This window comes from Nymphaea colorata, chromosome 2 (assembly GCF_008831285.2).
Source record: "Nymphaea colorata isolate Beijing-Zhang1983 chromosome 2, ASM883128v2, whole genome shotgun sequence".
NCBI lineage: Eukaryota > Viridiplantae > Streptophyta > Magnoliopsida > Nymphaeales > Nymphaeaceae > Nymphaea > Nymphaea colorata.
In genome coordinates this window covers 1,176,865-1,188,449 of record NC_045139.1, presented here as the reverse complement: position 1 = coordinate 1,188,449, position 11,585 = coordinate 1,176,865, and the positions used below count along the sequence as shown (strand labels likewise).

The window sequence follows — 11,585 nt, the reverse complement described above, 5'->3', positions numbered from 1 at the left end:
TGTTGCAATTCTATTTGATTTTAGAAAAACAAAGAGTTGTAAAGGGGAGAAAGAAGAAGCTCGCAAAGTTCAGGGATGGAGGTATTTTTCTTCTTTCCATATTTTAATATATGACGAGATGGTTGCTTGTCACTTCCAAAGAAGTTATAAACTAAGGCAACTTTTGGTTTATATCTCAAATAATTTCCAAGCTGCTTTCAATCCAATTCAATCCGTTGGTAACCTTGGTTTCCAATCACTCTGGGGCGGAGCCAAGGAGAGGGCTCGCATGTGCCCTGGCTCCACTTCAAAATTTTTTTTAAATACATGTAAATTTTAGAAAATTTCACTATTTTAGCCCCTGTCAAAATTTAAAATATTTAATTTAACGTCCCTCATGAACAATTTCTGACTCTGCCCCCTAGAGTGACTGTTTAAATGTCTGATATGAGGTACATATTGTTTTCCAAACTAACGATAGGAATGTGATCTTCGTACTCCAAAACAAAGGAATGAACAAAAAAATACTCATTTTCCGCGTGTTTGTAAGACTTTATAAGTTGAGACAGCTCAGACTTTTGATTTCTCAGATCCTTAGAGGATATGATATCCATGCTGAGAAAACATGATACTTTCTTCCATCCTTTGGTTTGAGGATCACAATTGTATGGTTTTTGTGCAAAATGCACCCACAGGCAGTGGCCGAGCATGGATTTTTTGGCCGAGAGGCACTTGAGTCGCAAAACCGCATTTGCTGTGGGCATCCTATCTAATTTTCGAGTCGAGCCCGTCCGGTAATATTTTCGTGGGAGCCCCCATGTATCTTGGCCACTGCCCACAATTATACATGCATAGAGGATCTTAACTGGTTGGACTGTTAAATTCAAGCGAAACGAACTAAGCTTGATTTATTAACATGATCAATTAACTTTCTATCACGAGCCAAGCGAAGCTCAAGCTAAGTTGATCTCGAACTCGGCTCATTTATCATGCGGCATTTGTTGTTGTAAGAGCAAAACTTTAAAAGTTGAAATAGAAGCTTATGGGATGAAGCACAAAAACCTTGAATTAAACTTGATCATTTGCAAAAGAATTACAACAACTAAACCAATTCTCTTGTATCAATTAGGATGTAGCATATTTGGTATATCGCATTGTTGAAGACCTAGCTTCTTTTGGCTTGACAAGTCGCTGGTTCAAATCCTAATGGCACCTGCCCTTTGTGCGAGGACCATGGAGGCCGGGGAATGGCCTTGAGGGATTTACGTCCTCGGGCAAGCGACCAAGTCTCTCGATTTCGAGAAGCCTAGTTGATTATAAATGTTGTACATAGACTTGACAATTAAATGTTAGACATAATCACACAATGTTTCGCGGAATATAACATAATGTTCTTCAAACTAATATTTTAACAAACACTTAACAGTAACTTGATGCAAATATGTGCATTTTTTGAGTCATGTGCTTACTTATAGATAAGGGCACCGACAAGTTCTATTGCACTCATATAGACAATCAACCACTCTCTCTCTCTCTCTCTCTAGATTGAACTTGTTTTTGGGGAAATCACGAACTGGGCTAACCAGATCAACCTTTGTCAAGTGTTAAAATGGCTCGACAAGAGCCACTAGTTTCAGCCCTAATCGAACTCAAGTGTGCATGTGCGTGTGCGTGTGTGTGTTTGCTTGCAATATCAAGTGAAAAGATTTCAGTTAGAGCTAGAACTCATCTTCAATCATGAAGAGCGGCACTCAAAGTACTTATAGGAGATGAAATCATCTCGCTGTCCCGATGCTCTGGTCTCTCACCCACACAACTCGGAGCATCCAGATGGCCAAAAAACTCCATATATGAGATTCATCTACGAATGTCAATATATCTGATTTGAATCGGATATCCGACCGAACTGATCCAAAAAATCAGATATGAAAAAAAAAAATATTCGATTAAGAAGTCGGATCAGATTCAGATTTAATAAATGACATACGGTCCGATTCAGATTTGGATATACATAAATATTTGATTGGATTCGGATACGAATTCAGATCGGATTCATTTTTAGACAAATATCTTGTATCTAATGCTATCAAATTTTGAAAATTGGTAAAATTTAGTTCAAAATTTGGATTCAGATTCGGATATAAATATAAAAATTGGATTCATATCGGATTTGGATTGTAAAATCAAATTTTGGATTCGGATTCAGATATGACTTTTCTTTATTTGAATTGAAATCTGAATTCGAATCTGAATATGTGAATATCCGAAAAAACGGATATGATTAAGGATGTATTCGATCCGAATTCGATCCTTTAACATCCCCAGATCCATCGTTTCTATTTAAGTAAAAAACTTATATAACTCTAACTCAACTTACTTAACTAATGAGTTTACTTGAGATTGACCCGAGGCTCACCTTAGACCTGCAGAGAGCAAGTCTTTTGTAATATTACTATGGAATATGTGATATATTTGCTCTTCCACCCGTTCTAAGCAAGCTCGACTCATTTAATTGAACCAACTTGTGAAACTCGTCGAGTTGGCTCGGGAATTGCCCGATTTAGCATGATTCAGTTCGATTTCTGTCCTGACCCACTCAATTTAACTCCAATGATTTACATTGTGGTTAATTTAAAACTCAATTGAATATCCACTCAATCGAATCCGAGATTCAACTCACCGAATCGACAAATCAACTAAATGTTCTAGTGATCTGGTCCAAGGTCTAGCCTCAAAAACAATAGCATCGGGCCAGCTTGAAATGTTAGTAGGTCGTTCAGGGTGGACTTATAACTTTTTAATATATTTTTTATTATTTATATATATATAATTATAATTTTTTTATTACGATTTTTAATATTTATGTAATATTTTATATTAAAAATATATTTTTTATAATTTAATCGAGCTGAACCTGGCCAGGCTCCAACCAGAATTTCGAGTGTCAAGCCGAGCTTCGGGTGTTGGGCTGACTCGAAACCAACTTTTTATTGGGCCGGGTCGGACCAACCCAATGCCCAGGCTTAACTCAGACCCAGGCTCAGCTTTCTTGCCCTCACCTTGAGCCTCGGCCGCACCCACGCGCGGCTTAACTCAGACCCAGGCTCAGCTTTCTTGCCCTCACCTTGAGCCTCGGCCGCACCCACGCGCGGCTTAACTCAGACCCAGGCTCAGCTTTCTTGCCCTCACCTTGAGCCTCGGCCGCACCCACGCGCGTTTTGAGCTGCGACCATAGTGGCCGTTCAGCAAATTAATTTGAAAACGAGGGCATTTACCTAACAAGTCCTAGTATAAAAGTGGAACTCGATTCTGGGTTCCTTCCTGTTGCCCTAATTCGCAAGTTTTAGGCGGAGGAGGAGGGAAGCCGCAGGGTTCAGCGGAGGCGACGCGCGAGATGGTGGCGTTTAGGGTTCGTTCTGTAAACCCCTTCGCTTTTCATTTGTCTTTCTGATATTGATGTTGTTCTCTTTTATTTTTTGTAATTCATTTGGGGTTTGTGCGGGTTTCTTCCTCCTCTCGTTTGGGCTTCCGTGGAGAAACTTGCAGTTTCATCAGTATCAGGTCGTCGGCCGGGCTCTCCCGACGCCGAACGATGAGCACCCGAAGATCTACAGGATGAAGCTTTGGGCGACGAATGATGTCCGAGCGAAATCGAAGTTCTGGTAGGAAGCTCTCTCTCTCTCTCTCTCTCTCTCTCTCTCTCTCTCTCTCTCTCTCTCTCTCTCTCTCTCTCGCTGATCTGTGACCTTTCCGCTGGTTTTATCTCCTTGTTGTTGTCAGGTACTTCCTGAGGAAGCTTAAGAAGGTGAAGAAGAGCAACGGACAAATTCTTGCCATCAATGAGGTGTTTACGACTTTCTTCTTTCGTTTGTGAATTTCACCTTATTGTGTTAGATACAATGCGTAGGTGTAGTATCAACGATTTCTTAGCAATGTAGTTTCTTGAATCGAACGTTGCCGTTTTCATTTTTCCTTACTGGAAATGATACGAGGATCGTGGAGAAATTTTGTTATCTGGTGATTCTTGTTCAATGCCAACTCTACCCATTCCTTGGTTAGGTTAATGAAGCTGATTCTTCAATATGTAATCATCCAACGAGATGAAAAGAGAATAAACGTGAAAGGCCATGATGTGGTGCCCTTTTCCTGATATTGGAAACACGCTTTAAAATGGATATCCTAGTGGTCATGATTTGTGGATGACAAGTTGCTGATTAGATCTTAGATTGCTCGGTTTTATTGTTCTCGTCGGCTACTTCTAAAACCTGCTTGAGCTTAAATGCGGATGCCTTTTTGGGGAGGTTTTTAGCTTTTTACCGGCCTTGGAATCTCCTGTTATTGTCATGAGACATACAACTTGACTTTCATTAGATTGGTATACTCTCTCTTGCTTGTGTCGGTTTAACCAAGATATTGAGATTGCAGTTTTTCAATGAAGTAATTAACATCTGGGTTAAGATTGAGTGTTGAGGCTTAATTTGACTGAGCATATTAGAACTGATTGAATTTAGTTAAACCAATGTCATTGTGATGTTACAAATAATGTCAATGCCAGGATATAGCTCGAGTGTCAAGGAAGTCGTAGGCATAGCAGGGCCGTACCCATGTTGGCACGATCAGGCAGCAGTGCTTGTGTTAGTCAACCTTTTTATGGCCTGGAGTTGGGCTATGACAAACATGGACCAAGCCTTTTCAAGATATTGATTATTTGTGCTTACATTTCAAGGTGAACGTAAGTTAGTTGTTAACTTTATGGAACATTGGTATTTCGGGCTTATGGTTGTGAATGTTTAGAAATATAAATAAATAAATCAACGTATGTGGTGCTTAATATTCTTATACGTTTCCATGCCATCCATACCCACAGCAGAGAATCCGAACCTCATTAATACCGTGTAACCATGTGTGAGGTACATATCAACTTCTCGCTGCTTCCCATTTGCATTGTGGGGTATTTCATCGCTTGCTTGATGGCGTTCTACTACCTGCCCCTGCTTCTCATGCTGCGGTATATAATTCACTTGGTAACTAGGGTTAGAAGTAAAATATTTCTACAATCTCGTGCAAACCTGGTTGTTGTGGTTGATTACCTCCTCAATTTCCTTTATATTTATACTAAAGCAGCTGTTTTTGATTCTTCCTCTTCACAAGTAGGTCTCGAGTTCATGTTATCAATAATGATGATACTTTCATCTTTCGCCTTCAAATTCTAGTAGCTTATTGTTAGTGCTGCCGCGCAGATTTTTGAGAAGAGGCCAACCAAGATTAAGAACTATGGAATATGGTTGAGGTATCAAAGCAGGACCGGTTACCACAACATGTACAAAGAATACCGAGACACCACACTCAATGGTGCTGTGGAGCAGATGTATGATGAGATGGCTTCTCGTCATCGTGTGAGGTTTCCATGTATCCAGATAATCAAGACTGCGACAGTACCAGCCAAACTGTGCAAGAGAGAAAATACGAAACAGTTTCATGATTCTAAAATCAAGTTCCCATTGATCTATAAGAAGGTTAGGCCACCGACCAGAAAGTTGAAGACCACATTCAAGGCTTCGCGACCCAACTTGTTTATGTAGGCTGATATCAATATCCACAAAGACTAGATTTGAACTTTAGTTATTGTAAGTTGAGTCAAGCACCAGAGAAGGCTGTTGCCTGTGGATTTTGGTTCCCAATTTATTTTGTTGTGTTCTGCTTTGCGGTAATTTTCTTTTTCTTTTTTGACATTATTAATGCTTTTAGGGGTTTCACCTATTTCATTTGCAATCAGTTCATGTGGTAGTTATTTGTCACCCCCTTTTGTCCTGCATTCTTTGTGGCAGTATTTTTATCATCTGTTTGATGCAGTTTTGGAGCATGTCTTGCGTTTAGTTTTGTTTTTTTTTTGGAAACCGTTTCGAGAATTTTGCTGATACCAATCACAAGAGCACGTTGGAGCATCTTGTGCCCAATGTTTGCAAAGGGAGCTCATCATGCATTTGACGCGCCTATGCCTGTAAAAGAGGAATTATCCTGCAACAAAGGAATCGATTTCCTTTTTTTTTTTTTTGGCTAAAATAGGAGATTGGCCGTCTTACTCCACTCCTTGGAGAAGAGTAGCTGTAGAACTATAAACTATTGGGTGAGAGAGAATGTGTACACTACAAAAGTGTAGAAAGAGAGGGGGACACAGCCAGAGGGAACCGAGAGCGACGTCTTCGGTGATTCCTATTTTTAAAAAGCTAGTTTGCAAGCCAGTCTTAAATATTCAAATTTATTCGAGCGTAAGGCTGAAGTGAAAAAAATAAGTAATCGAACCGACCGGGTAAGGGCTGGCCCGTCGGGCCACTCAGCTCGGCCCGAATCACCCTCCTTTCCCCTTCCTCGCCCTCTCGAGTCCCACCCCTTTTCCCCCTGCCCTTCGGCTACGGCCATTGGGTCCCCGTCGATGGCCCACACGGAGGAGGGGGAGCAGTAGAGATGTTAATATATCCGATTTGAATCGAACATCCGACTGATCGATCTGAAAAATCGGATATGGATAAAAATTTAATATTCGATTAAGAAATTGGATCGGATTTGGATATACATGAATATCGGATTGGATATGGATTCGGATCTTTTAGACAAATATGAAATATCCTCTATCTAATACAATGGCAAAATCCGGTTCAAAATTTGGATTCGAATATAAATATAAAAATCGGATTTGGATTGTAAAATCGGATTTCGGATATGACTTTGCTTTATTCGAATTCGAATCCAAATATATGAGATGTATTGAATCGGAGCGGTGAGGGAGACAGAGGAGGAGAGAGAGGGAGAGGGAGACGAAGGCAGAGGGGGATAGAGGCGGAGGGGGAGAAGGGGACCGGAGAGGGGGACGGAGGCAGATGGAGAGCGGAGAGGGAGAGCAGAGGAGGGAGAGGGAGTGGGGGAGCGAAGAGGGAGACGGGAAGGGAGAGGGAAGCAAAGGGGGAAACGGGAAGGGAGAGGGGGAGCAGAGAGGGAGAGGGGCAGCGGAGAGGGACTGAGGGAGGGGAGCGGGGGACGGAGGCCCAAGGGCGGGAGTAGGGCCGGGCCGCCACCGGCCCGGCGGCAGCTTGGGCACCGCCCGTCCCGTTGCCCAGGGTTAATATAAGTTGTATTCTGAATTACCAACTTTCAAGAGGTGGTGATGAAAATCCAATTCATTTGGAGTCGAATGGACAGATGGGTCGTGTAAGCATTGGATAAGGTCTGTCTTTATTGCCATGTGTCATTTTATGACTGTCGGACAACAGTTTCTCCTTGCAATATGGATATCTGATAGCCGTGCTGAGACCACAAATATGGCAGAACGGCTTTTATCATGGTTCTCCTGGTGGGGAGCATGTTCATACCAATAAGAAAAGGTCCATGTCCAATGCATTCCTCGTGAGCATATAAATCAAATCTGCAAGCACGATTTTAGACCCCCCAACATTTCTGAACAGAAGCGTGCTAAATCCACACACACCAGATATATCCGTGAAAGATGAGGATGCAATCAAGAGAGAGGGGGAGAAATGCTCTTAGTTGCAAAATAATTAGGAAGCGGTACCTTATCAGTTTGAATACCAAAATACAGCAAATAAAATAAAATAATTACAATATCACACATATGAACAGAGATGGACACACCAGCAGATAAAGCAACGGAATCCCACCACCCTAAATGGATACTCGGTATTTCCGGACATAAATGGCCAGAAATCTTATCACCAGTCATCGACGCCCTTGCTCACCCCAAGAATTATGGCGATGATAGCTAAACATGCCTGAAAATTGTCGATCAAGAATTATTGCGAGAATGAAATCATACATACAAAAGAGATTAAAAGCAAGTTCTCGTACAAAACATAAATGTGTGCATATATGCGAACACATTCACTGATTTTAAAAAAAGATCGCAAAAAAGCAAGTACTCGATTGGCAATAGAAACTTAACTCTTATTGCAAACCTTTCGCAAAATAATATCTAAAACGGTGTTTGATGGGCAGGATACAGTCATAAAACTTTACAACAACTAGGGGACCTATGTCTGGAACATCACTACCTACTGTTGCAGTATCAAAGGTTGTATTCATTCATCCTAATACTCCATTGAGATTTCAGACCTTGAAGACGCTTGAATGATGTGAAGCAATAGTTTCTCATGCACCGGACCAATCTTTTATATTCTCAAACTTGTCAACTGATAGATGGAAGAGTTTTGCCCTAACCATAAACCTCATTCTACCAACGATCCCTTGAGCAAATCAACTTGAAAATCTAATCCAACCAGATATCCTGTTCACAATTGCACCACAGAGAACTTTTACACGCCAAACCTACCGGGACAAGCTAGACTTCCATGACTTGAATGTGGATATTAGAACATTTTGAGATTATCTCGGAACAGTACAGTCTTGGCCCTCGGCCATTTGTCAGAGATACATTCAGCTCTGGAGAAGGGCTAAAGCTCTTCTAGACAGTTCATATACAGAGGTTCCTTCAACCAGGGCATCCAAGATGCAGTCAGATTTGGTGAATCACAATCATCTCGAACAGAAGCACCATTAGCATCCCTTGTCATTACCAAATTGGTGGTGCTTGTTAGTTGTCATGGAACATAATATCTAACAGATCTATATACTTATAGACAAGAATAAAAAAAGAAAGAAACTTGCATGGCTGAAAAAGACCCATGGGACGACATGGATTTTTTGGAATAAGTAAAGATGGAGAATAATGTTCATGGTCCAAATTGGAAGCTTTTCACCTATGAATAAACCAGAACAGTCCAAGCTGCAACTTCTGGATAATAATTTAATACTTACAGCAATTGTGCATGCGATGTACCCAGGCTTTTCTCTGTAATCCACTCTTCTAACACAGATGAGGATGAAAGCTCCAATATACCATGGAATTGCAGCGAGAAAGAAGCCAATAATAAACCTTTCACAAGCACCAAGGACCTTGTCAGACACTAGAGCACATACTAAGACAAATTAGGAAATCATGCTGTAAATCAAACAGAACCTGAGCAAATTTTTTGCAGGCCTCAAGCTATTTAGATTTTCAACAGATTTTTTTTATCTAGAACTGTTTTTCACGCAAACCATTACAAACAAATGTGTAGATTTCCTTGTTTTGGATCTAATCCCCCTAATTCGGAACTCCCAAACAAAGCATAACATACAATAATTTGAGAAAAATTAAAGACATTACTCTTTCCTCACCAACTAATTTTGCAACTCAGCACTAAATACTGTATATGTTCATCCAACAAGAAAACCTTGTAGCCATTAAACATCAACAAACGTGTTGCATCACATGCCTTCATCTTGTAATAACCATTTAATCAATTATCCAACAACTATAAAATTCTACACTGTCTTCAGTCTTCAAGCATGCTACAAGACAGAAGTATAAACATGGAATGATGGAAAAGAACTTACAAAAACCATCCCAGTCCAAGGCCACAACAAGGAAGACGAGGTTCTCTTACTGGCCTTCCTTCCGCAATCGCATAACCTTTCAAGTGATTGACATATAAAGATCTGTTAGTAAAGATTTAAGTGAGAGAACCTAGGGTACGCTTGCAAAAAAGAAAGATAAGGTTGTATATTATAATTCAGTATACAACTTAAGAAGGTTGTACCAGAATCTAGTCAATCTTGTCCAAGTAAACTGGAAATTCCTAAACAGCGAAATGACATTATTAACTATTATAAAATGAATATTCTACAAAAACTTGCTCAGGTTTAAATTTCATCCAACTGCCTGACCTACAACCAAAAGAGGTGGTTAAGTGAAAGAAATTCAGAATTAAGTATGCTTTTGTTATAAAATATAGCTGCTCTGAGGCACTAGAAATGTAAAACTTCAAATAACCCAAAATAACACTACAATACAGAAAAATCAAAACACTAGCATCGAACTTTTGACAGCAGGGCATTCGCTCAGAAGTCCACCCAGAAACCATTTTGGACAAGGACATTGATAATTGTGAAAGGGAAAAACGAAAATAATCTCAGATCCCATTATTTTTGCCTTTGATCCAGGCAAGTAGAAAGCTTCTAGTTAAGAAGAAAAAATAAAAAAGGAAAAGAGAACTGCATAGACCATGGCACTTCAAATAAAGAAGAACATCAAACATTCTCACAGTTATTTATCGACGCTTAAGATCACATACATTAAAAAATGAACTCAAACAAAAATGTCATTAAATACAACTAACAACAAATTCTCCCAATCCAGCGAGAAAATATGAAGAAAAGAAGTTATAACATATCAAAGGCACCAAATAAAAAAATTCCTGAAAATCCTCGGCTAGAAAAGCTAAAGAAAAACAATTTAATCCCTTCGTATAAGAGACATCACTCGCATACGAACAAATCGTAACCAAGATTCAGTCCGCAAAATAAGCTAAGAAAAGAAAAATGAATGCGGAAGAAGCGAAAGCAAGTTCGAGGGACAACAATCCCGGAACAAGAACAAAAATCTAACCAAAATTTCAGCTCCTGAAGTTGCAAAAATTTGCACTTCGTCGCTAGAATCTAAATTCAATAGAACAAGAAACGCAACCAAAAAAGAAAAAAGAAAACGCAGAATCAAGAAGATTGCATGAGTAGGATCAAGTACCGGGAACCGTCTGGTACCCGTGCGGGAAGTACGGAGGCGCCGAGGGCACCGATCCTGGAGGAGGCACGGGCTGGGGGAATCCGATCGCAGGCTGTCCGTGGGCGTACGGCTGGCCATGGCCATACGGAGGGACTCCCTGGAAAGTCCCGTAATAAGGCGGCGGCGGAGGCGGAGGCGGAGGGTTCTCCCCCGTCTTGCTCCGCTCGTCCTGGCTCATATTATTCTTCCTCACCTTCTCTCTGAAATCTAGGGTTTCCCTCGCCCGTGAAAATCTCACCTAAAGTCTCGCTCCCTCTCTCTCTCTCTCTCTCCCTCTCTCAAGACGGAGACGGCCGGAAGAAACTTGAAGGGGACGAATTCCAATTTAAAGGGTGAGGGAAGAGCGAGAAGAGTCATGCCCCCTTCGCTATGATCGACTTATCGTGATACGGGATTAGAACCATACACGTGTCACGAGGGCCCCTGTCCACATTGCCCGGGGACGGATTAGGATCTTCCTCGAAAGAGATACGAACTAGCACACGTGGAAGGCTATACTTACGCATCACAGGATTCCCGTCATTTAGACATTGTACTGCTTCCCTCCAGGTCCACTTAAAACTTTGATAGCATGGAATCCCACTTTACTCTTAATGATTTGGAGCTAGGATCCATGTTATGAACATAATATCCCGTAATCAACAAGAACAGGGAATTAAAAAAAATACTTTAGTTAATTTTATAATATTTTTCTATTGGTTTTTCTAAAAATATGTCTTTCTAATAATTTTGGCTTATTCATAAATGCTTCACTAGAATTGGAAAATTGGCCAGTTCACAGAATTAGCAACCTTCTTGTTCGGTTCTTAAAGAGATTTAATAGCACTAGCAAGGAGATAGATTAAAATTCATATGAGCAGCAAGATATGACATAACAAATCATATTAACCAGTCTATTTACTTTTCTAATGGGTGATTAATGAATGAAGAAATG

General features: G+C 40.5%; 2 protein-coding genes across 2 annotated transcripts; one reads left to right on the top strand and one right to left on the bottom strand.

Moving 5' to 3' along the window:
• Positions 1 to 3,281: 3,281 nt before the first annotated feature.
• Positions 3,282 to 5,777, top strand: LOC116246757 (60S ribosomal protein L18a). Its single transcript, XM_031618620.2, has 4 exons — positions 3,282 to 3,388; positions 3,526 to 3,641; positions 3,760 to 3,823; positions 5,220 to 5,777. Exons 1-4 carry the CDS (start codon positions 3,374 to 3,376, stop codon positions 5,559 to 5,561), a joined length of 537 nt encoding a protein of 178 aa, XP_031474480.1. The 5' UTR covers positions 3,282 to 3,373; the 3' UTR covers positions 5,562 to 5,777.
• Positions 5,778 to 7,504: 1,727 nt separating this feature from the next.
• LOC116246710 (60S ribosomal protein L18a-like protein) lies at positions 7,505 to 10,949 on the bottom strand. Its single transcript, XM_031618540.2, has 4 exons — positions 10,613 to 10,949; positions 9,427 to 9,502; positions 8,806 to 8,923; positions 7,505 to 7,763 (listed from the first exon to the last, which is right to left on the bottom strand). The coding sequence occupies exons 1-4, from the start codon at positions 10,827 to 10,829 to the stop codon at positions 7,704 to 7,706; spliced, it is 471 nt and encodes a 156-aa protein (XP_031474400.1). The 5' UTR covers positions 10,830 to 10,949; the 3' UTR covers positions 7,505 to 7,703.
• Between the last annotated feature and the right edge of the window lie 636 nt (positions 10,950 to 11,585).

Excerpts from the sequence above, each read along its gene's own strand:
- LOC116246757 (XM_031618620.2), top strand. Across the intron at positions 3,642-3,759 it reads CGAGCGAAATCGAAGTTCTG|GTACTTCCTGAGGAAGCTTA; the intron begins GTAGGAAGCTCT and ends TGTTGTTGTCAG. Across the intron at positions 3,824-5,219 it reads AAATTCTTGCCATCAATGAG|ATTTTTGAGAAGAGGCCAAC; the intron begins GTGTTTACGACT and ends GCTGCCGCGCAG.
- LOC116246710 (XM_031618540.2), bottom strand. The coding sequence starts at position 10,829 with ATGAGCCAGGACGAGCGGAGCAAGACGGGGGAGAACCCTCCGCCTCCG. Across the intron at positions 8,924-9,426 it reads CTTGGACTGGGATGGTTTTT|GTTTATTATTGGCTTCTTTC; the intron begins GTAAGTTCTTTT and ends TGCTTGTGAAAG. Across the intron at positions 7,764-8,805 it reads ACATCGCATGCACAATTGCT|GCATGTTTAGCTATCATCGC; the intron begins GTAAGTATTAAA and ends GACAATTTTCAG.